The sequence below is a fragment of the Oxyura jamaicensis genome, assembly GCF_011077185.1.
Source record: "Oxyura jamaicensis isolate SHBP4307 breed ruddy duck chromosome 1 unlocalized genomic scaffold, BPBGC_Ojam_1.0 oxy1_random_OJ106469, whole genome shotgun sequence".
Taxonomy (NCBI): Eukaryota; Metazoa; Chordata; class Aves; order Anseriformes; family Anatidae; genus Oxyura; species Oxyura jamaicensis.
In genome coordinates this window covers 81450-106902 of record NW_023303225.1, presented here as the reverse complement: position 1 = coordinate 106902, position 25453 = coordinate 81450, and the positions used below count along the sequence as shown (strand labels likewise).

The following is a 25453-nucleotide window of genomic DNA, read 5'->3' as shown; positions in this document are numbered from 1 at the left end:
AATGGCATAAAAAGAGAAGTCTTTGTTTCTTTGTTTGTTTTTTTTTTTCGTTTGTTTTAACGTAACTGAAAAAAGTACGGGTGTTCTCTAGCCCCTTTGAATAGGCTGGCCTAATTCTTCAGAGCACCTTGAGTGTTGCAGGAAGGCACAAAGTAATCCTACCAGTGATGGTGGGAAGCTACTGAGTGAAGATTTGGTTAAAGGAGTACACAGTTGGTGTGGGGGAAGTTGCAACGTGGGAGAAAAAGCAAAGAAAAAACATGGGAGGGAAGAGTGAGGAGGACTGAATAGAAGAGTTAAAGGGAGACAAAATGTAACAACTAATTCCAGAAAAGTTGTAAAAGAGAGAGAAGTTGGCTGCATCTGTGTTTGAGTGATCTATGAGCATGCCTCGTGGACAAGAGTTCAAAGTGTGCCTTATCTAAGCAGTCTGATTGCTCTGGAGAAATACTAGCCTAATAAATGGAAAATCCTGAGCTTGAATGTAAGATTTCAGTAGAGTTTTTGCTTATTTGTTTATTTTTACCATTTCCACCTACCCTGAGTTAGAATTTGGATCTTCCTCTCCTTGCTGAACATACAAAGAGATTATGCATTTATCTGCAATAAAAATAACTTACTGTAGATTACAATTCATACAACAGCTAATAATTGGGAAAAGTAGTAAGATACTTTTATGTTGCAATTATCTGCTATTTGCTTAATAAAGTGTTGTGAGATTCAAGAAGCTGCTTCTTCTAAGGTGTGTGATATTGTTAACTGTGTAAAACAAATACAGCCTGTTTTCTACTATCCATTTTACAGATTATCACCAAGAAAATGGTGATAAAAAAGCTGGAGCTGTGTGGAAGAACTGGAAAAAAAGCAAATTTTCAATTACTGAAGGAGTTCTTCCTAGCTAGGTGGTTGTTTGTCTCAGCGACTGTGTGTTACCATTTTAGTGAACATTCTTACTTTTGTGCACATTCTCTATTTTTGTGCACCTTCCACATCTGGAGAGGGGCATATCTAATTTATGTATACCTTGTCAGCAGCTGTGGTGTCTGCTTTTGTTGTAGCTTTCACAGTAAGGTCAGTGTGGGAAATTCCTTAGCAGTACTTTCCCCACCCTTATTGAAGCAATGTATCAGTTGTCAAAGTTTATCTGCTATTCATATCTATTTCTAATGTATTTAACTTTTTTTTTTTTTTTTTTACAAAACCTTCTAAACAATCAGAGACAGTTATCATCTTATTCTATAAAGCAATTGTATTGTACAAAATATAAGTAGGTATAACAACTATTTGTAAAGCCTCCGGCTCTTGACTGTAGCCTCTCACTGCATTGGATTACCACAGCTGTCTTTAAGCAATGTAGACACCTCTCAGTTACAAAATAAAGACTAATTTGCTTGCACGTTTGCTAAGGAATTACATAAGGAATTGCAGTGAGATGTATATTTGAGGAACATCAGCAGGATTTGACCCTCAGTTGTGACATAGATGGGCCTGTGCTGACATGGCAATGAGCAGTATGTCTAACTTGTAAAGAAAATGATTTTAATTTAAATGGATTTTACAGCTCAAATTTTCACTCTACTTCAGGATCGTAAAATCTACCTTACTACATAAAAGAATCCTGAAGTGCTTTGTCCCTCGTGTTTTTGCTGATTATAGAAAAGACATTTTAGTAGTATATTGAGGATATAGCGGGGCTTTACAGACATAAGTTTGTTCATTTCTATGCTTTCATCTGCTTTATAACTGAAGGAAGGTAAAGATCTTGAACTTTTGAGGAAAAAAGATTTAGTTAGTTAGTTAGTTAGTTATTGCTCAGAGGTGCAGATAGCATATACTTTCTTAACCTTCTTATTGGACAGGTTCATAAAAGTACATACTGCTGTAAATCTGCTGGTAGTCTAATTTTAAACGACAACAGCAAAACACACTTGCTGTCTTGCTGGCATTTAGGATCTTAGACAATTTGCAAAGTTGTATGGCAACTAACAGCATTACTTTGTAGAAGAACAAATCCTCACATTGATTATGGCAACGTCATGAATGTTTGATACTGTATTGAACAACTTGCACCACTGAGAGCTTCCATGAGATTGGATGCAGGTTTAAAACCTCCTCTTGAAAAGCGGATAGCTCTGTATTATTTCCTCCAGAGTTCTGGAAAAGCTTCAAGGCTGTTTTCATGTAATGAAGTCACTTCACAATGTCACTTTGTATCATGCAAAGTAAGAAAAGACTGGTAGGACATGAATTACAATAGCCCCAGGGCAGTTAATCACCAGCACTAACTGTCTTCTCCTCTCTGAATCTGTTTTCCAGTTTGAATTTGAGTGCCGGGCTCGTGGTGCTGATATCTTGGCCTACCCCCCTGTTGTAGCTGGTGGCAATAGATCAAACACTTTGCACTATGTGAAGAACAATCAGCTCATCAAGGTAACCATATGCTGTCCAGTTACTTAAAATGCATTTCTGGGACACACTGTCCCCATATGCATCGCCGTGCTGATCTCCATTTTGGCTGAGCAGATCAAAATACTTAAATGTTTTCAAGTTAGCAGGGGAAAGGAATTCTCCTCTGGTAAGCTTTACTGTCAGTGACAGATTAACTTTACTCCTTCTAGTCTCTTTCTCTCCTCTTTGCACTTGCTGCTGTATTTTCTGCAGAGTGCAAGGACTTGAAAACAAGCCTCCAAATACTTCATTTAACAAGCATGTCTGCTCCCGCACCATGTTTCTGTCCTGTAGTGTGCAGTGCTGGGTGAATTGGCAGCCTCACAGAAGAGAGGGACCGCTGCAGCAGGCAGAGTAAAGGCACTCCGGGGGCCTTCCGCTGTCACTTGCATTGCTTGGCCTTGCTTTGCAACCTAAGGTGCAAAAATGCATTCCTTCTCTGGCTAAGCTGAAATGCATTTCAGACTCCATGTGGGCCAACAAAGCAGGGAAGAGGAGCAAGGAAGGAAAGGACTAGCATTAAATGTTGAGAGAAGTGAATGAAATAGTTGTACGTAAATTAACATATCTGCCTTATTTTGAAGATTCATACTATTGAACTGAACCCTTTCCAGCTCTCCTGGTAAAACACCTCTAGATTCAGAGAAGTATTCTGAGAAGCAGTGTAACCCCACGGCTATATTCACAATTCACATTTCAGTGGAGCATATTTTCCCTCCATGTTAACACAGGAGGAAACTTTTCCTGCCAGCATTGTCTTGTCTTGAAGCTGGCATGTAAGCAGACCTTGAAATGATCTGCAGAGACACACATACAAAAGATATGACAGGCTGTTTGGGGCAGAAAGAAGCCTCCTTTGTTGTACTGTCATCCAAGGTCAGGCATGCACATCTAACTCCGGTTGCTTCTGTTAAAGTTGTTCTGTTCAATACTGTCACTTGCTCTTTCTAAACAGGTAAGTAGGAGGTTAAACACACAAACCTGACTCTTTCCTTTGTGAGCTGCCTCTTACAGATCTTGTTGCCAAATAGGCTGACAAGGTATCTAATCTGGAAGGAATCTAAAGGTTTCATATGGCCAGGTGTGTACTTCTGTCCACTACTTAGTAAACTCCTCTTTAAAAAAAAGAGGAAAAGACGTGTAACATAAGAAGGCACTCACTCACCAAAAAATGAAACCATGGGCTGGATTCCTTTAGCCAGTAAATTGTTATTCAGCTTGTTTAATTGCTTGGACAAGGCCAGGTGCTACAATTTCATATTTTACTTAAATAATTGAACCAACTATTTTGAAAAAGTTGAAAATAGAGTTTAAATGGATAACTAATATGGCTTATATGTGTATAGTGAGACAATCTCACTGCTAGTTTATCTGCATTGTGAGTGTGTGTGGCACTTATCTGTACATAATGATAGTAGCACTGGAAGCAATGCAAGCCATCCGCTTCTTATTTTCCCTTAATGCGCTAGAATTATTTTTTTCATGCCACATTGTGGCTGCTGGCACAGTCTGGTCTGTGGAATGAATCTCTATAAAAGGTCTTGAATTACATGCAGTGTAAATCCGTAGAGAATTTAATCCACGTTTTTTACAGTTCTGATTGCTCCATTTGTTGCTAGCCCCTTCGAGGAGGGAAAGCAAGGCAGTGGTTTTGTTCTTGGCATTTTTCTTTTTTGCATTGCTTTCTAGAAAACGGGCAGTCAGTGACTTGATTGACATGGAACAGCTTTACTGGAATGAATTGGAGATTCACATCTCTAGAAGTTCATTTTTCATCTCCAGGTACATTCAGAAGTATATTTTAGAGCAGTCAAGAAGGTCCAATAAGAGAAGGAGGATGGCACAAACTATTCAGTAGTGCTTTTACAGCAGACATATACTTCCAGATAAGTTATTTTGCTGAGTCTTGTGACTTTTTACTTGTTAGTGATCATGGCAGAAACTCAAAAAAACTTTTTTTTTTTTTATTGCAGAACATTTCTGTCTCAGTCACTGAGACAGTCCACTAGTGAAAGGAGTCACCAGCACAATTTACTGGAGGAAAAACAGTCCAACTGGAGTAGTCTATTTATAAACAGTAGCACCTGGGGTGTTGTTCTGCAAAAGGGATTCACATCTCTGCTGCTGCTTTGCAAGAATAACCGTATAATCTCCTTTCTTGCTCTCAGACAGAGAAATCAATTCAGTTAATAGCAACTGATCCACAGGGCATTTTTTCCTGTTGTTCTCCAGGATGGTGAACTGGTCTTGCTAGATGGTGGATGTGAGTCTTCCTGCTACGTAAGCGACATCACACGAACCTGGCCCGTCAATGGAAGGTATTGCTGCAATAAGGCTGTTTTGAAGGAATATGAGAAGCTCGTAAATAATGTACAGTTTGAATGTATGTGTGTGTGATCTGTTTCTGAATAGTTTGACCATGTTTCATTCTGTGGTTCTTCAGAGTAATCAAACTGTGAAAATGAATCTGTCAGTATGAGAAGTTACATTCCCCGATGCTTCATTAATTACTGCATAAATATTTGTGATCACTGCTATTTTCACTATTACGGTATTTCTTTAGTACAGGGGGGGCTCTTGTGCATTCAGCTGTTGCTAACTCTGGTTGTGTGTAAGGGAACAGGAGTTCAGTTTACTAGTGTGTGACTGTGTCAGTTGTGAATTTGCTGGTGTGGTGTTGCTCACCGCACCATGTGGTTGTGTGTTTGATTTTTGCGTGTTTTGGCTCAAGTGTGTTCTTCTTCCAGCAGTAGCATTGCCTTGCTTTGCTTTGGGGTTAGGAAGTCAACCAGAAACCCTGCCTCTACCCAGTGTGATGAAGGGCATGTTTCAGTGATGCCTTGTCTGGCATTTCAATTAAGGAGCCAGTTACTTTCCTTTCTGACTTTCCTTGTTCCATCACTGAACTGAATCTGGACCTAAAACAGCTTCTGGGTAGAGGACTTAATTGTGAGAAATGCCCTTTGGTCCTTTTCTCAATGTTTTGCAGGTTCACCAAACCTCAAGCAGAACTATACCAGGCTGTCCTGGACATCCAGAAGTCCTGTCTGAGCCTCTGCTCCCCAGGTGTGAGTCTGGAAAATATCTACAGCCTCATGTTGAGCCTTATTGGACAGAAACTGAAAGATTTGGGGATCCTAAAGAGCAGTGTCACTGAGAGCCAATTCTTTAAGGTATTTGAAGGTTTTTTAATCCAGCTTCTTCCTGCTAGGTCTGACTATCACATCCGTAGGCTATATTACTGGTTTTAGTTTGGATCAGGGATGTGCTTTTGAAGTGATTCTTTTAATTGTCCCCACTTTATATGCTTTAATTAACGTCATGGGCTGGTCTCAGCACAGAACTGGATTTTTTTTTTCAGATGAGGCTGAAGTAACATCTCAGTCTTACATGTTCATAGCGTGGATGTTATCCCTTTGGCACTTGCTTCTTCACTCTGCAGATCCATTCCCACTGGCCTGCACTACACATTAATGTAGATATACTTCAGAATACAGGCAGTCTGAAGGGACCTATAGAAACGTTGGCGCTAATGCAGAAGTCTGTGTCAAGGGCTGACTGCAGGCAATTAGTCATAGTTTCGTGCTCTATTTAAAATAGCATAAATTTGCAGTTCCACCAAAAGGTGCAGCCCATTTTCCCAGTTTTTCCACCTGCTGCCTCTTCTGCACCTCTTTGTGTCACTGCTGGGATTCACAGAACGACCTGGTGAACAGACTGGGGAACTGCTCTGCCGCAGAGCTGAACCTGCAGACAAAACAGGATTGTTCTGCAGTTGGAAGAGTTCACCTGGTCCCATTCACTGCAAACCTGCATGGCTGCTGATGCCGATACAAGAAGGCTGGCAGGAACCAGGTGGCAGAACTACCCCTTTGGCAGCAGTACAGATTTCTGCCAGATTTAATTGTCCTGCAGAGTCAGTGCAATAACAGCACATGTTCTCGCCTCTGAACGGAGGCTATCATGCCGCTTTCTCTCAGCAGGCGGCAGCACAGCCAGATGAGATCAGCATCTGCAGCTCAGTCCCCAGTGAATGTGAGGAGCGCGGGGCAGAGGAGGAATTAGCTCTTTGATTCCCCCTGACACAGAACTCCTCTCTGGAGGGACGGGATTGGGATGATGCAAGGGGAGGCGGTAACAGTGCCCGGTATAGGTGGGTTAAAATCCTGCTGTAGCTGCTGAGTGAAATTGGCCCAGCTCCCTCTCTGCCGTGCATAGGAGGCTGCTTCATCACATCACACAGCAGCTGGTACAGCTGCTGCCAGTTTTCAGGGTCAAGTGATAGAAGCAACACAGGGCTTGGATGTGTAAGGGATGGAAAGAGTTGAGGCGGCAAAGTTCATTGAGACGAAAACTGAGGTCTTGGCTGTCCTGCTGAGGTAGTGATGTGCTTGGGCTCTTATTGCCAGGGAGAAGAAAGGCAGTTTGCAACACGCTCAGAATAGACAGCTGGTATTGATAGGTTTTGAGGGCCCTCCAGTTCTGATATCTGGAAGACCCAGTGACCTAGTCATTGCAGTAAGACTGCTTGCTAAGCACATAACTCTGCTCTCTCTTCTCTCCAGTCTTTTGCACTGGAACAACGGGTTGGCCGGTATTTAACTACCTCCATAACTCTTGTTTTGTCTTCTGCTAGGCTGTTCGAAAGTACTGCCCACATCATGTGGGCCACTACCTGGGCATGGATGTTCACGATACCCCAGATATGTCCCGATCGCTCCCACTCCAGCCAGGCATGGTGATAACCATTGAACCAGGTAAAAAGATGTACAGCCAGTGGCAGATTTTTGTCCATATAACACCGAGGATAACAGTACTGCATTAAGTATTTAGTTGGTCCCTTAGACCAAAGCATTCAGGTCCTTTCTTGCTGAAATTGGAAATGATTACAGGGTTAGAAAACTTTAACTTAATCCCTTCCCAAAGTCATTCCAGTTTTAGAAATCATATTTCCCTCCCAAATATAGCCAAGGTAACAAGTTGGGAGTTAACTCTCAGAAAGTATCTGTGCAGCATAAGGCAGAGTAGTATAGACCTCAGACTGCTAGCATTTGGCCCTCAGCAGCACAGGTGAATTGCAGGGCAGAGAAGCAGAGTAAACTCACTTGTGTTGTGGTCTGTGTTACTGTGACTAAACTGCTACCAGTCACTGGTAGCATAAGTCTCTTGAACCTTGCAGCCTGCAATTACAGGCATTCACAACGTATCTTTGCAAACTAGGCATTTCACGATAAATCTTTATTTCTTCTTATCACTGGATTTGGAGCTGTCAGCTGAAAACTGATATTTAATGTTCGGCTGTTCTGTCTTTCTATTCAGAACACTGTTAAAACCATCATTGTGAGCACAGCATTGAGAGCAAGAAATGCAGAAGGACCAGCTGTAATTGTGGAAGTTTTAATCGACATGCTAGCATCTGTAGGCACTGAGAGAAACTTTCCTTTCTTTGTCTACCAGCTGCTGTGATTGAAGGAAAGAGAGCAGCTTTCCTTATTAAACTTCTTCAGGGTCAAACTTCTGTTATATTGCTGAAAGTCTGACCCTGTTCTCATGGTGGTGGTGGTGAGGGAAATATGTTGTTCCAGAGAGTGTGTCATGTTTTAATTCCCTCCTTTCTTTCAGGCCTATATATCCCTGAAGATGACATGAATGCCCCGGAGAGGTTTCGTGGCATTGGTGTGCGCATTGAGGATGATGTTGTGATAGCAGAAGATTCGCCTCTCATCTTGTCTGCTGACTGTCCCAAGGAGATCTATGACATCGAGCAGATCTGTGGCCGCAGCTCATGATGACCCTCCTCTGCCTCTTGCATTCTTCTTGGGAGGCGCACGCCTCCAGGGATGTGGATCTCTGTGACTGGCTGTACTTGTTGAGTGATGGAAGGTGTGGACTGTTGATGGCTATTTCCAAACCTGAGACTGGGAAGTAGAATGCAAAACACTTAGGCACCGAGGGCTGAAAATCAAAGCAGTCTTTTCTGTGTGCATTTTCCTTCTGATTTCCTTTTAGCTGTTGTAGAATATGGGGGTGAATTCATCCCTCTGATATGTGGATCCATCGGTTCTGGTGCCCTTGGATGGGTTTTGTGAGTGCCACCACCAGGGCTTCTGCCTGGTTCCCCTACATATGTGTAGGTGCAGCTGCTGAGGGCCCTTTAGCAGTAGTTTCACAACAGTCAGTTTTTAAATCTTTGAAAAATGCTGTTTTGGGGGAATAAGGTTGTGTCAGACACATTTACCTTTAGAGAGCCCTGGAAGAAAGGATTTTGGTAGTCAGGAAGATGGGTTTGGTTGGCAGGTAGTTTTACCTGAAGCCTTTGCAGAAAGCTTTTAGTATTCTAAGGGTAAGGACATGCTTGGACCTTGTTCAAGAAGATGCAAAATGGGCCAACAGCAGGGAAAAACATCTCATCTGGTCCTTCAGCTATTTGAAGTGTTTGGTAATTTTAGAGAGTACTAATAGGGCTCAGGAGGTTGTACACACCCATTCTTGCTGTCTTCCACATTCCCTTCTTTTTATCCCAAGCTCCTGTTCTGAGCCCACCACTGCCCTGGGAAGCTAGGGCCATGTTGGCTGTGCTGGGCTCCACTGGGAAGCTGCTGGTTGTCACCCAGATGTGAAATGTTCAATTCTGGGACAGTCATGGCACCTTTCTGGTTTATGCTGTAAGTGCCAGCAACTTCAGCTGTGCATTTTTCAAGAGACTGCAGTATGGGAAGTCACAAGTCTTTTTACAGCTTTTGTGAAATAATTCTCCTTTTCAGAACACCGAGGGCATAATCACTGCTGCCTTTTGGGTTTTGCCCAGTGTCAGTAGGTAATGCTATGTGATTATATTTTCAAGGCAGCTGCAAGCGCGGTTTGTGGCCAGGATGGATGAGGAGTAAAGAGACTTGTCTTTTGTCAGCATCAACCTACAACTCAAGCCATTGTATGCCATAGTAAATATACCTACTTGAGGCAAATGTGGTGTCTGTGTATTTCCTGAAGATATTTTGACAATCAATTGTTTAACGTGTGAAAAATGCCTCTAATCAATGTTATCTCCTATTATTTATGCTTAATTCTGCTTCACATCATCTTTTTTTCTTTTCTGATTGTAGCTTTCAGTATTTTTCCACTCATTTTTTTATTCTCTTCTCTTCCAGTATTGACTCATTTTAACACACCATATCACTGCTTCCTAATGCCTGCTTTCCTTTCTAATCAACGGCATTGCCTCTTCCCTTTTTTGCTCTAATTCCGCACGGTAGATGTAGGGGATGGTAGTCAGGGTTCTCGAGTTTGACTTCTGGCTCTGTTGCTGTGTAACTTCTAGCAAAATCTTTTTTTTTTTTTTTTTTTTTTTCCCTTCCTTTTTTTTCTGCTTCATTTCACTCAGTGAAGGCCAGACAGACAGTGTCACGCATCTCCCATTGCTTTTAATGGGAGCTGGGTGTGTCCACCAGCATGTGAATTTGGCACTTGAAAGGCAGCCAAGACACGCTGTAATTTTGTTTTTTAAACACGATGAAAAGTGAATGTTTTTACAGAGTTTCATGTATCAAGTTTCACCTAGTGAAGAGAATCTGCTAATCTCAGATGGGCATTTTTTTAGATGTTCATGCATTATAGTGAGAAGTACGGTGTAAATTGTTAGATGGAAGGCTTGTCAAGTGTGGACACAGAACTGACTATTACTTTTAATGTTCTTTGGATCTGTAACACATTTGTTGTTCCAATTACACATGCTAGAACCATATCAACTAGGAAAAATCTTGGATTTTTGAACTTTGTAAGCAGCTTAAAATGGCATTAACCTGGGAGCTACATGTGTCTGCTGATCAGCACATCTGCCCATGTACTTAACTGCAGAGTTAATGGTTATACTTACTGTAAATAAGCCTTTGGAATACATATAAAATTATTTTTAAAATAAATCATTTTCTAGAAAGTCATTTATTGGGCCATCAAGTTGCATGGCTGTTGAACTGATACAAGCACTTCCAGGAAGAGCATTATTTTTCAGGGAGATTTATAAATTACCTGTACTTGAAATAACATTGTCAAATACAGGCACACACTACTTCCTGTCTTTCAGGAAAATCCTGCTGCTTGTGAACACCAATAGATTTTAGGAATGTTGAGGATGAATGTTTTTGTCAGTAACGAAGTGTTTGTGACTCTGCTGGAGGAGTAATGGGTCTGCTAGGACTGCTGTGCCCTGACGTGCAAAGTGTATCTGATTTAGGTTGTAAATTGCTGGCGCAATCTAATTTTCTCTATTTTTTTCAGGGTGTTTAGCCATTTCTTCAGCAAAAACTGCTGCAAATGTTTTGAATCTGTTGCTCCATGAGAGTGCATTTTGCAGAATGTATTAATTTTGAGTTTTACCAACCAAAATTTTTGAAGGCTTTTTCTCAGTTGTTGCAGAAGTGGACGGTCAGAGTATCATCTGGTACCCACGAGCATGATACAGCATCCCTTGCATACAACCAAATCCATCAACGTTTTACACGTCCTTCACCAAGAAACTGGTCTAAAGAATCCCTCCTCTGACTGCATGTAACAATGACGTCCCTCCCTGATCTCCGTTCCTGTACTGCCGGATTTACAGCCTGTCCGCCACTGAAGAGATTCCTCACTCCCACCACTTGGGTGCAGGAGCAGCTCTCAATGGCAGCTCGAGTTGTCGGCTGCTCGATGAGGGTGAATCCATTTCCTAACCCTTGCTGCCGAATCCTCTTCACTGGCTCGTAGGAGCTCGAGTATGCGTACCTTACGGCACCTTTTCATGGGCTTCTTGTGCCAGTGGAAACAGAGATATATGCAAGTGCATTTGGGGAGAGATTTTATGGAACTACGGCACAGGTCTTAAGGGAATCAGAGAATGAGATAAAATTTTCAAATCAGAGCCAGCCGTCCCTGCGGAGAAGCTGCTTGGCTTTCAGAGGAAGCCCAGGAGGCTTTTCTTGGCTTTCCCTTTTCATATTCTACCAGAGGCCTGCTCTGCTTTGCAGGTAACTAGTTGGTATTAGATGATTGAGGTGGAGGGCGTAATTTGGAGATGGGGGGATGTGTGCAGGTGGATATAACAGCAAGGAGACAACGTTCAGGTGTAAAAAGAATAATCACTACCTTGTCAGAGCAGCACCAAAGCTGTGAAACTGGTTATGCTAGCCAGGAGACCCTGATTGATTCGTCCTTCTCAAGAGGGGGGAGGAAAGGAGTCAGAGAGTATTGATGAACTTGGTTTTAACAGCTAGTTTAATTATTTCTTTAAAAAATCAATAGAATTATCCTATAAGAAAGTTTTCTGCAGTTTCATGTTATTGATCATGTGTCATATTTTAAGTAATGTGAAGGGGGGAAAAGTACGTTTCGAGGCAAAATCTTCATTATGATGGAGGGAGCAAGGCTGAGGTGACATAGTCTTATGCTACCCAAATTGCTACTATGGAAATTTACTCCCAGGAGAATTTCTATAAAGAAAAAAAGAGTTAAGGTTAAACTTGGAAAAAATCCATATGAGATAAATGACCAAAATGCTTTAATTATGATGAGATGCTTAGTACTTCGTGTAATTGGATAATGACACTCTGCACTGCAATAAATTGATGGGTTTTGATTTCTTTTGAAGTGAGTTGTCTAGAAACATATATGGGCATCTTTCATCAGTACGCAGACCTGAACTGTGTTGCAGTTTCTAATGTTTCCAAGATCATTGCAGTATCTCTGGTACGTGTGCTCCCTACACACATGCTCAGCCTCTACTTTATTAAAAATCACGGTTTTGGACAACACTGTCTCCAGGGGTGGGTCTTATGAAATTCATTCTATTTCAGAGATGTAACGATAAATTACATTTTAAAGCAGAAGTTGTAACAGAAATGGATAGCGAGGCTCAGTTTCTCCCTTCAGTTCCTTTTGCCTCCTCAGTTTCTCTTGCTGTCTGTCTAAACTGTCTGCCAGCTCTGAGCCTTCCTCGCTAGCAGCACGTGGAGCAGTGAACACCCGTCTTCCAGGGACAAGCCATGCCTCAGCCCACCTGCTTGTTTCTCCAAAGCACCACCAAAACCTGGCTAACCAAAACCAGACTCTTCAGAAGACGGACAGAAAGGAAAGAGGAAAAATTGCCAAGTCTTCCATGTGTGTCACCTTCTCTTGCTGACTCATACCACATCGGCCTTAACTACCACGAGTGAGTTATCCATTAACGGTGGCAAAGAAAAAGGAATTCCTGTCTGGGTAGGCCTGATGACCAGAGCTTTGAGCAAAGAAAAAGTAAAACAAATGTTGGTTGTAGATCCAGGAATGAAATTGGTTAGGGTTTAAATTGTTCCTTTTTTTTCGGTTGTTGAGGAAACAAGTAGCACTACAGGGCTGAGTGCAGTCTTGGTCTCAGACGTGCACTGTTGGGCCAGAACAGGCAGTGTCTGAAGCTCTGTGTTGGTTTTCTCCTCCAGAGACCAAGAAGAATCTGTGTTGTTGATTTTTAAGGAACTTTAGTTTTCATGGTCCAAGCAGGAATTTCATGGCGGCAGAATCTGGAAACACTCAGCCTGTAGTTTATTGATCAGGTACTAAGAGAAGTTGGGAGTCCAGCAAAAACTGGTTGAAATGCAATTCTTTTCAGGGAAAAATGTTCACTGTCTTTGGTTGTTTGCCTTTATCAGCAAATCTGGCCAACATGAACAATATTGTGTGAGAGAGAGGGAGTCTCAGCTTCTTTTTATTCCTCAGCAGAACAAAGTTTCCGCCTCTTATGTGCGCTTCTGTGAGATTAATGTGAAATGGGATGGGCCACTGATCCAAGTTAAAATTAAGCGGCCTGACTCTTCTACCAGGAAATACTTAGCAGATGTCAGGTAATTTCTTACCAGGTGAATCCTTCATGCGATAAAGGTAGTGCTTTTAGTTTGGGGAAAGTGTACTCTGTTTTTTCCGGTCTATTATCCACATAGAGTGCAACACATAATGTTGGGTTTGCCCATGGGAATCACAGCCAATACCTCTAATTACATGTTACATCTCGGCTGTGGCCATGGAGGGGATACCGTAAGTCATTCAGATAAAGTCCAGCTGTAATTAGCTTAGGAGGGGTGGGTTTTTAAGCTTTGTCAGTGCAGATCTCATTCCAGGCTACAAAAAGTGGTGTTTCTGATACTGCCTATGAACACCCTTTCTCACCACCTCTTCACAGACTGATCATTTCTATTCAGTGGCCCAGGTGAAGTTCATCATTTGTGCTGGTATGCCCATGCTGTTGTCCCAGTGTGTCATCAGGATCCAATTTTGATCTAATAACTGCTTAACATTTGTAACATTGCCTTTTAGACAGAAGTTTGATACAGCATCTGGGATTAGGAGAGTTCCCATCGTGGGCCCGAAGCTGCTGTGGAGCTGGGTCTGGCTGACTCCTCACGCACCATGCATGTTCCCTCAGCCCAGCCGCGCATGCCTTCTTGATCTGGGACAGGCAGAGAAAGACCCGGCCCTACGGACAGCTCCGGAATCTCCACTCCTTTCATCCCCAGGCAGCTGCCCCTGTCACGGAGGCCTTACATTTCCTTCTCTCCTTCTAGCTGCCCCTCCGGATTCAGAGATACCCATCTGCAGCCAAACGAGCCGTAGCCTCCAGCTCGTTGCGCTGACCGATTGCCTGTTGCCAGATTCCGTGAGGTACGGCTGAGGTCCCTCTGATGCACTGCAGACATATCTGGTACGTATATCGCTTCCTAATTTATGCTTCACCCTGCTCTTTTTTTCCAGGAGATGAGCTTTTTAGCAGCTACATGGGTGTTACTGTGGTGACTGTAACCAGGCAAAAACATACAGTTCGCGCTGAGATGTTCTACATTTGTGGACTTGGATATGATTAAGAGATTTTTAAAGGCATGGTGTATTTTTTTTGCCCTTCCCTGCAGAACAGAGAGAGGTTTCTAATGAATTTTCAGCTATAAAGTGGAAATGTATGATTCATCTTCAAAAGTATGTGTGTATTAGTTTATATATAAACACACAGATATTATGAACACAAACGTTGTGCCTTTTAGATACTTAAAGATTTCGAAGAGCTTTTCACCAAGCATAATTAAGATTGTTTAGATGTTTTGACTCTGTGTTTCTTTATGCTTTATGTGGATTTCTCGTAAAATTTAATTTTAACTTAGAACGTCCAAGGTTTATAATTCTTGGGGTTTGAATAATTACATTATCGCTGTAATATATTTTACTGTAAATCACCGCCACGTAGCTTTTACATTGCCTCCATCTTCATTTTTTTTTCCTATTGTATAATGTAATTTCCCTGGTGTATGAGGCTTCTGAGGAGACAGCACTCCGTGATTCTCACCTGGTGAGTGCCTTTCCAAAAAAAACGCGAGAGTGTGTTGTCTGAAAGAAGTGATTATTACTCTTGAAACCCAGAACTACGTGAGTTTTGAACCCAATTAACTTGGTTATTTAGAGAAATGAAATAGAACAAATGGAGCAATTAATGAAAAAGAGGATTGTAGTGCAAACCTAAATTTTTAATATACTGATAACTGCATATTAATCTCAGCAATTAGATATGAGCTGCTATTTTCCTCCAGTGTGCAACTCTCTCTCTGAAACTGTAGTGAATGTTAATAATATGCTATAAAACTGATAATCTGTTTCTCTAAGATCATTTAAGAAAAAAAAAGAAAAGAAAAAGGACCAAATGCTGCATTTCTTAAGGAATCCATTTTTAGTGTCTTATAAGCTAACAGAGGACTGGCATGAAAATCCTCCATAATACAGCCCATTTTCAGTCAACAGAGTCACTGAATGAAAGGGTAGGAGGCATGCTTTGATTGGGTAGTTTGAGTGCCTTCCTATTACAACCACTGCACTTTACCTGTTTAATTTAGTGCCCAACCTGGTAGCTCATGTGTAACCACAGCAGATCCCCCTGTGAGGCATCAAGCCTTGATCTGGACACTGAGGAAGGGAGAGGGTTGGGATGGAAAATTGTTTTGTTCAGTCTTTTGTTCCAGCTGTGAACCACCCCTATCATTAAAAATCTATGCAACTTTTTGGGGGGCTCCACAACGGGCATTATAGGGAGTATAAGCAACAATTTAATTAGTTTAATGAAGAGCTTAGATACCTGCTCTGGGTTCATTGTAGGCTTGACAGGGGATCTGTGACTGTACTTTCAAAACAATGCCTGCAACTCTGAACTTTGCCTCTTTCTTTTTTATTTTTTTTCCCTAGTACTTAAAATAATCTCAGTGTGTTTAAAAATTAAATGTAAAGTTGCAAAAGAGGCTGAACAGGGGCTCCTCTGGGTCTGGTTCCATACTGCATTGCGGCTTGCCCTTCTTTTTGCCATCCTATGTTTGTTCCAGTAAATTAAGTGACTGGGGAAGACATGAGCATGGTCCAGAGCTTATTCAAGTCTGCCATTTGTTTCCTGAATGACCTGTCTGTAAAATCTCAGACAACTCAGGCCAACACAAAGGAAAGGGAAAGCCCAGTCTTGAAGTGTGAGGGTGAGGGAGAGAGCTGAGTACGCCCTGAGTCGACCTTGCCTTTTAAGTTGCATTCTGAACTTGGGATTTGATGTTTCAGGAAAGACTTGACATTGTCTGTGTTTTGTTACATTTGATCATTCTAACTTCCCCAACAGCAAAGGTTGCTCTTTGAAACCCTCAATAGCCATTTGTTGTTCTTGCTTCACATTCAAAATCAAACAGGCACGATAGAAATTTCATGTACCTCCAACTTTTTTCCATCCCACTTGGTAAACTTGTATTGATCCAGCTAAAACATTTAATAGGTACCAAGCACACTGTGCTAGGAGATGTTTTCACGTTTTCCATTACATGATATTTTTCAGCATTGGAAAACTTGCTTCGTATTGCATGCTGGAAGGTATGAATGCTACTGAGTGTAGTAAAAGGGGGGGGGGGGTGACCTCTTACAGGTTCCACAAGATGGATTTGCTCTGGAAAAAGTTTGGAGAGGGCTTGGAGGAGATTGACTGAGGTGGCCACTCCCAGCCCTGAGCACTGACCAGGAGGATGCCCCTCCAAGAGAGCTTTATTCCTTGCCTGGAGGGGAAGGGTGTGAGCCCATGAGCACCCAGCTGTGCTCAGCACCGCGAGCTTTACATGCTTCCCCTTCAATTCAAAGAGGGTGATGTGGAAACATACCTATCTTCCTCTTTTCTGTAATTAATCCAGAAGTGACCATATGGTGCAGCAGTTGCAAACTGAACACACAGTGGTGGTAAGTCTCTATTGCTTATTTTGAATCCATTCTTTCCTCTCTCTTTTCAAGTCAGCCATATCATTATTTTGCTCTTGGTGAGCCTTGCTCCATTTTGATTTTTACTCTGCTCTGGTTTTTCCCTGCAGTCTCTCATAACCTGCTCGTGCAACAAAGTATTAGTTCATTTTATCTGGAGGCAGCTGAACTGATGATAAACATAAACTGTTTCAGAAAGTTTTTAGTGGACAGCAGTGTCAAGAAATAACAATTGTAATTACCTCCTTTATTATGTTTATTACTTTTCTAAATAATATTATTTAGCTGACAAATAGCAAATAGAGGCTTTCTTGGAATTTATGTTCATTGCAGATCTCATATCCTCTTCCCCCAAATTCTAAATTGTTACATAAATTAAAGGACTAAAATCATTTTTGGAATATAAATATCTGGGCAATATTGAAGATAATTCCTATTTCTAGCTTTTTTTATTCAAATAACATTTTTTTTTTTTTAAAAAAAAAGGAAAGAGTACATTTAAATAGGAAATGAACTGATTTAGAGATGTTATAAATATGAATTGTAATTAATTTTGTAACTGTTTAATATACAAAAAGTTGTAAAGTACTCTTTTCAGTGCTCCCAGGTGTGAATACTCCTGAGTACGTAAGTGAGATTAGACAGGTCTTGAAGGAAACTGCCATGTTCCAGTCTCCGACTTGACGTCCGATTCCTGTATTGTATGCTCTTGCATATCACACCCTCAGCTGGTCTTCATAAAATGGCCAGCTGAAGTATTGCTGAGCCTATGGAAATAGGAGCAAGTGTTTCCAGAGCTATCCCAGCAATGTTTGATTGTTAATGGTTGTTAGGATAGGAGTTTTGCTTCTGTGAATTCCAGGCTTGATGGAAGTGACTGATGTTCTCTGTCATACTCTAATGAGTATTTAAAACATTAAGTATTAATGATGTGTTCAGATTATGGAAAAAATTCCTCCCAACTGATCTGGCCGCTCCTTTACTCTAAGGACTGTTCCCCGTGTGGCTGCTGCTCTGTTAATTGGCTATGGCAAGACTACCAGCTCTACGAGCTTGTGTATGGAGCCAGAAAGAAACTTCCTGCCTGTGAAAGTAGGGTTTGTTATGGAAATCTGTACGAACGTGCTAGCACTAATGGCAGAAGCCACAATTCCCTTTTTAATTAAAATACCCAATGTTACAATCAAAAGATGATTACTTCACTTATTCTGCAATTTCAGAGTAAAAACAAACTAGCGCAATGCTTTTATCCTGATGTACGTGTTGTTTGGGGAGAAACACTTCATCTGCTGCTTGTGTTGGGGGTTTGTATCTTATTGGAAAAAAAAAAAAAAAAAAGACTTGAAAGATTTGACCCCTGACTGCTTTCCAGCAGTTCTCTCTGCATTGTAACAGCTAAATCAAAAACTGTTGCTCTTTTCCACACTATTCTGCTGACAATTTGGATCATGAAGTGTCCCTGCTCTAGAGTCAACCTCAACATGTGCATACACACGCTGCCTTGTGCACCTTGTCTCTTCTATGTGATCTGAATGAAGCGTGGATTTTCAAAATTTGTATCTGTACAAAAACAAAGATAAAAAACTTAGTCTAAATGAGTTAGTCAAGGGCAGTATGGGGGGCTATCATGTGCAGAACATGCCACGGCCATAGCAATTGGAGAATGGAAATGCAATTGTACTGCTTGTGCTCTGCAAGGCTTAAACCACGTACATATAGTTTGGCGACATAGGTCTGTGAAGCAGGAACAGAGAACAAATTCCGACCTTGCAAATTTGTATACATCTGTTATTCCTGGAAATAGTTTTTTTTTTTTTTTTTGATCTGCAGGGGGGTGGTTTCTACAAGATTCCCTGGTCGTGGTTACATTAGCGTTTTATACGCTGCTCGTGTAAACTCTTGAGCTTTCGTGGCTCTCAGTTATTAGCTTTTTAATATGCTACACTTCATATTGGCTTTTAGTGATGCTTTATTTATTTATCTATTTACTTATGTGGCTTCTCAGCTGTTAGGAATGTGGTCTACACTTGTTTGAGGCTTTTCCTGTCTGTGCACAAAACCTGCTATTGATGTACTTTTTTTTTCTTCTTCTTGCATATTTTAACACTCTGAGAGCTAACCTTGTCTGTATTTGTCATGCAGATCAATTATTCTACACAGCAAACCCAAATCTCATGTTACAGATGGAAACCAAGAACCCTTCTTAGACAGTAACTGGAATTCTCTTCTACCGCTGTACCATATTTCGGCTGTACCACAGATACAGAAATTCATAGCTGAATTGTCTAAATAAATCATTCTTAGCAAATAATGCCTGTTATTCAAAGGACACATGCAAACAATTCCCAGCCAAATGTTACTTATTGGCTTCTAAGTTCACGTGCTTTTTGAAGTGATCCCAATATCACTCTTCTCTTCTGGGCATCTGAACTTGTTTAAAGCGACATGTGGTTTCTCACCCGCCTATAAGAAAAAGGCAATTTCTAAATAGGGTGAAGAAAAATGTCATTTAAAGAAAAGTGTGTTTTATTTTTAATAGTATATTCATGTTTGTGAGGGCGGCTTTACTCAACTGAGAGAATTTTCTATATGAAAAGGTCTTTCTTAGCAGTTATTCTAGATAAATTGGTATGGACAATTCAGACAGTTTTAATAACTCTGTATAAGACACTGAGAGGAGCAAAGCTTACATTTGCACAGGTCTTGTGAAGAAAGGATGTGCTTTCTCGTGCATTAATATATTTCATCAGAATTCCTGGGAAGCCGTCCAGCTATACATAGTAAATATTTCGCATACCAATAAAGTGATTCCTCAGCAATCCAACCTCTCAGCACAAATGAGATTTAATTTATGATGAATATCTGCACCTGTTAAACAGTGAAATAGGTTTCTGACATAAGTGATACTTTTGTACTGCTATTTATCTAAATTTTAAAAAAGCTCCTCTCTTTCCAGACTGTAATCTTTTAAATATTATAATTTCAAAAACATTCACAGGCTTGAATTTTGAACTTTCACATTGAAGAGGGAAGGTTTGTGATTTTTGAGCTAAAATGTGTATATGGATATGAAAGACTAAGATGAGCACCATCAAGGGATGCCATAAAATGTGCCTATTACTGAATTAGGTATTTGTTTTGTATATCTAATGATAAAATCAATGTGCAGCTCCATCAGAGGAGAGGTCCATCAACCTCTGTCTTTCTAGTATTCAATCAAGAGATTGAATTTGCAAGCTTTGAGGGAGAGAAACGTTTTTCCATCTTTTGACAATCCATACTATACTAATTCAAACAGCTTTTTACACGGGGTTGCACCAGTTTACTCAAGCGCTGCTTTCAATATCTTTTCATTAAATCGATGCAAAAGGTTGTGTTGACCTTTTAAATATATATTTAAATCTGATCAGTGGAGCTTAAATCAATTAGGAACTGATTTTAAGCAAACTCTTAAGGCAAATAAGTGTGTCCACACGGGTTCCTCAGCTGTTCAACGAATTGAAGTGAAATCCAATTTAAATTAAGCAGCTGCAAACAAACCACTGTTGTGTTGTGTGTGTGAGTCCCAAATGTGCCCTCAAAGTTGTCTGAGAACTTTCTATTTAACTTGAAAGAGAACCCGAGGGAGACGTAGTGAGCTGAGTGCAATCCACACAGCCTGGGCAGGAATGAAGGGGTGACGAAACACGGCTGCACAGAGCTTCCAAGCAAACATCCAGTGTTGAGCTGAAAGTGGCATGTCAACCTTTTCCTTACTGTCAAACGGCCGTCTGTTTTTTGCTCTTCTCTTTCGGCAGCTCTAACTGCAGTGAACAAGCCTGGTGGCATCGGGACACCACCGCTCACCAGACTCCAGCCGGAGGAGGTCGTCTCCGTCCCACAGCTAAAAAGATCTGAAGAGATTTTAAAGGAAATCCTCCCCCAGTACACTCAGCTCACGCTTGCTGGGAACTGGGACACGTGGGATACCCAGCCTTTAGCTTGCCTTCACAGCAGCCCTGGAATTTTCACAGAGTAGATTATTCCTCTCTCCTAAAACATCACCACAGACCTTTGCAGGGCCGCAGAGAAGCCCCTTGGTCTTCACAGCCCATGTCTACAGGGGAATCGCAGACATTTTGGTCCTGCAGCATAGAAAGGGGAGATGCAAAATGAACTGCACTCTGTAATGATTCTTAATGCAGATAACTTGGAATGAAATGTGTTTGTAGACGGGAAAGATTACCTGATAATTTCTGTACACCAATAAACCCACAACCTGGGTTTTGACGATTAAATTTAAAGATACAGTAAAGTATACATACACTAAAAAAGACAGCAAGGGTGAAAGGAGTAAATAGAAGGAAATAGTAAGGCAAACTAAGGGAAAGCTAGTTCAGCATAAGCAACTACCTTAATTATTAATCAGCTAGCGTAAGAATGAGTTTCACTCATGAGCTTCCGGGGGCTATTGGCTCCTCAACCTCCCCTTCCCAGATAAATTGTCATCTGCTCAAATTTCCCCTGTCCTAAAACTGGACAAGAAGGAGAAACAGTTTTCCTTCTACTCTCCGTCACGTTTTAATTAATTGACAGTTTTGCTGTATGAAAGATGAGTTAGAAGGAATCTTTCTCAGCTCCAGGCTCCTTTCTAACCAAAGGCTGGTATTTGGTGGGGTTTTGAAGAAGTTTTCTTTGCTAGTCCAACCCCCAGCGTGAGAAATGTATGTACATGCAGGTACTTTGTCCCACTTCATGTGACCAAAGGAAGGTAGGAGAACAGGGCATTGGCTTTATGACTCCAGGGAATGAAAAGGGCCTGGTACATGATCGTTTGTGTGCACGTGGTGTTGTCAGGCCTCTGGCCTCTTCTTTTCCCAGCTTTCCTGATTCCTCAGAACTACTTACCAGATTCCCATTCAGACCTGTGCAACCAGTTACCTCGACTGATCACAGACTCACAAAAAGAGGGTTATGGGATGTGAATGAACTTGAATATATGGATCTTCCATGATAAACTAATGCGTATTTCGATACAGTGAGGTAGAGGACTCCTTGATAGCTGCAGTAAACTCTCAGCCAATACAGAACTTCCTGTGTGTCTCATTAAAACCTCCCTGAAGCTCTTGCATCATGTCCTGTCCCTTCTTTTTCTTAACTCATACTGAAACAGCAAATAGGTGGGAGAGTAATCCTTGGGCCAAATATGGCTTTTTCCCCTTTCTTGGCAGGAATTGGGGGATACTCTATTATTTTCATTTTTTGAAAAAGGACTAAGAATTAATGGGGGAAGGCAGATGCAAAACTGTGGCTTGAAGCTTCTCACTTCCTTTTAAACAGCATCACTCCGTGCTGCTCCTGTGGAGGTAGCTCCCAGACCACCCTTGCTGATATTTTTCTCTGATTTTAGTGCTTATTCCCTTTCTGTGGCTGTGCCATATTCAAGACTGTTGGGAGTAGTTGTAGATAAGAATATCTGTAAACAGTGTTTCAGTGTCTCCCACACACCAGTCTGGAACTGCCTCTCCTCATGTTACCGAGTGTTCATGGATTTCCCAAATCAGTAGGAGTTCATTGATTTATATGTAGGCAAGCTTGTGTTACTACTTTGGCTACTCCTGTGGTTTTTCCTGGCTATTATTAATTAATCTGCCAGATTTTACATTGTTGCTTACTTGCAGTAGTAGTAAATGCATAGAACTACTTGAATTGAACTATCATAACATTCTCTCTCTCTATATATTTGTTATTTTTTTTTTAAATCCTCACTAAATGGATAAAAAGCATTTTGAAAATTTTGCCTAAGCAACGAGGGACATCCAGACTGTGACCTGGTGCTCAAATCATCAAATCATCTAGGTTGGAGAAGACCGTAAGATCACCAAAACCAACTATCACCCAACAGGTCCAAGTCTACCACTAAAACACATCCCTAGGTGCCACATCCACGTGCCTCTTTAATTCCTCCAGGGATGGCGACTCCACCATTTCCCTGGGCAGCCCATTCCAGTGCTTAACCACCCCTTCCTGAGAATTCTTCCTGACACCTAATCTAAACCTTTCCCAAGGATGGAGAGCATCAAGGGGCAGGAGGAATGGGTCCAAAACCTTTCCTTGGAATCTGCTCAACATCCTCACTGTCATGCACCGGGACCCTTCTGTCCCAGTGATGTTTCCTTGCAGCAGCTGATGGTCAGGCATGGGGTGGGGCTGAGAAGCCCACCGTGGGGACCGTGTTATTTGCTGAGCCTAGAACCACGCTCCCTGCTGCTCTCTTTCATGTGTGGGGAAAGGCTGTTTGCAGTAAATTGGGCACAGTCATTAAGTACCATGGCTTTTGCAAGCATCTGGTAGCCTGCAGGCTGGTTTTGAGTCATGACGGTTGGATGTTATTTTATCTGCAAGTTATCAAGCAGCTTAAGGTGAAACACCATGAAAAAGGAAGAGCAGCAATTAGTCACCATCCCATGAAAGCCTGCAACCTGCTCCTTTCTCTAAATCTCATCTGTTCTTCTTAGCTGGATTACTAGGGGTAGGTGGCTCCATTTCTCTCCTGAGGTTTTAGTAATCGATTGCAAAGCCAGTGGTGCTACATGGGGGTATAACATGACCATCATCTGGAAAACATGCACAGAGGCGGGGGGGGGGGGGGGGGGTTATGCAGAAATCAACCATAGTCTGCTCCAAAAATCTATGGGATATATTGCTTAATCTACCCCGTCTCTGTGCTTTGAATTCAGCTTTATTATACCAAGCACTCTGGATTAGCTGGTGATGCTACAGAGCCCTGGCGGGAGGCTGTTTGCTCACTTCATGAACTTCAAGAAGTTTTGCGACAACACGGAAAAACTGTAGATTCAGTTTTGTCCCAGTGATCATTTGTGAATGCTGTCTGTTTGGGCCTCCACAGAAGCAAATGGTGCTAGAAATCCCAATTTAGTCAAATCAAATGTTTTTAGTGGCATCAGCAACTGGAGGGCAGACAGCCAAGCCCACAGATATTTAAAAAGTAATAAAATGCACTTGATTTTCACTCCTCGGTTTGCAACCACCGAACAGAAATGAGTCTCATGTGCCAGGTAATTCCTGCTTAGGGCACCATCAAAATCACACCTTAAGCACTGAGAAGGTGCAGGTGAAGCACAGGAATGCAACAGCAAAAGTCTTTTATGAAAGTAAACTTGAGGTTTGTAAGCTTAGGACTACCTCCCTCTATTCCCTGCACTTTGCTCCTGACAGACTTGGAAGGCCCAGCCCTGCTAACATGACTGTACGGTAAAGGAAAGGTGTTGCTCCAAAGAGGGTTTCAAGGTATTTAAATTCCCTGCTTTCTGTCAGAATATTTTAATTCCTGAGGGTGACCTGAGGGCCCCAGAGAGACCCCATGGCACTGGTGAGCGCACTCAGGCTGACAGAGTGGTAAAGGCTGAGGCAGCGGGGACAGGAGAGCAACATTTTCTGTCAGCATTTAACTTCTGATTCTGTTAATTTGGGGGGAATTCCTCCCCGAGCCATATGGATCTCTCTGCTCTGGTACATCGGAGGGTCAAATGGTGTCAGTACAGCCCCCAGGCCCCTGCCTGGAACCTGTAAGGGGCAGCTGTGGGAGCCAGGCCTGCAAGCGGCTGCCCCTCACGAGTGGTTCCCCAGCAGCCCACGTGGGAAAACACCAAGTGCACGTGTATGGGGTCAGCATTCTGCCAACAACCCCACAGAGGGAAATGGTGGTGGCTGCAGGGGGGGGGGGAATAGGGGAGAGACAACCACAGGACCTTGAAGGAGAAAAGCAATGACCAAAATAACAGACTCTGGGGCTGGAAGGTAACTGCACTGGAGTCCGCAGGCTGTTGGTGCCTTGCCTTTTGGAACAGTTTTTGACGATCGGAAGAGGGAGTTTGTCTCGTTTTAATTGGGAGTAACCATACACAGAGCAGTCGTCATCTGCCACCTCGTCTGTCTGTCTCCCTGCCTTTTCAGCTTGGCAGCCTCCTCATTTTCCCCTGCATGTCCTGGTGGTTTGAAAAACGATCCATTCTTCAAAGCATCCCCGGTAATTTGGACCAGCGTTGCGTTTCTTTTGGGGCTGGTGCTTTTCAAAGCTGCAGCCTGCCTGCAGCAGCTACTGCCACCTCCCTACAACACAGCCTGGAGAGGGGAAAAACAGGTCTGAGGGGATGCACTTTTCCTAGGGGAAGGAGATCATGGGTGGCACGAAACCACCAACAGAAAGCGGATTATTTCAGGTAGACTGAAGAAGGCGGATCCGACGTGCCTTTTACGAACTGGGGAATACCGTCACTGATTTCACTGGCGGCCTAATACAGTTCACATTGTTGGTACTGTGCGTACGTATGCACGTATCAGTAAATATTAATTAAATAAGCAGAGAGATATACATTCCATCATTCTATTCCACATCATTTGATATCTTGTGGTGTTTTTTATTTTTTTTTCAAAACAAGCAAACCCGCAACCTTTTTAGCAAGACCTCAGGTCTGCGCTGCTATTTTTGTCTTGACGAAGACAAGAGGGTGGTTTTACACAGAGCGATGCGTCCGGCGCGGCCACTGCACGGCTCTCACCCCGGCAGCCACCTCCCCGCCGTGCCGCGACCATAGTTCCGTATGGCTGCACTCAGCCGGGGCTGAACCGGGGCTACCAGCCCTCCGCTGCTCCGCGCTGCGTTAACGGCCAGGGTTCCCAGGGAGCTTAGGGGTATGCCACCGCGTACTGAGGGTTAAAATGGATGGGCTTTATTAGAAAAACAAAA

At 42.2% G+C, this 25453-nt stretch overlaps 1 protein-coding gene and 1 long non-coding RNA gene across 2 annotated transcripts; both read left to right on the top strand.

Moving 5' to 3' along the window:
• The first annotated feature begins 2264 nt into the window (after positions 1–2264).
• LOC118156888 (xaa-Pro aminopeptidase 3-like) lies at positions 2265–9482 on the top strand. Its single transcript, XM_035311105.1, has 5 exons — positions 2265–2430; positions 4681–4766; positions 5438–5621; positions 7085–7205; positions 8071–9482. Exons 3-5 carry the CDS (start codon positions 5544–5546, stop codon positions 8235–8237), a joined length of 366 nt encoding a protein of 121 aa, XP_035166996.1. The 5' UTR covers positions 2265–2430; positions 4681–4766; positions 5438–5543; the 3' UTR covers positions 8238–9482.
• Positions 9483–13580: 4098 nt separating this feature from the next.
• Positions 13581–17172, top strand: LOC118156889. Its single transcript, XR_004746488.1, has 2 exons — positions 13581–13657; positions 13769–17172. It is a non-coding gene; the product is annotated as an uncharacterized LOC118156889 (long non-coding RNA).
• The last annotated feature ends 8281 nt before the right edge of the window (positions 17173–25453 follow it).

What these genes read in the sequence shown, in the direction of transcription:
- LOC118156888 (XM_035311105.1), top strand. Translation starts at nt 5,544, where the DNA reads ATGTTGAGCCTTATTGGACAGAAACTGAAAGATTTGGGGATCCTAAAG. An exon ending in CTGAGAGCCAATTCTTTAAG is followed by an intron (nt 5,622 to 7,084) that starts GTATTTGAAGGT and finishes GTCTTCTGCTAG; the next exon opens with GCTGTTCGAAAGTACTGCCC. An exon ending in GGTGATAACCATTGAACCAG is followed by an intron (nt 7,206 to 8,070) that starts GTAAAAAGATGT and finishes CCTTTCTTTCAG; the next exon opens with GCCTATATATCCCTGAAGAT.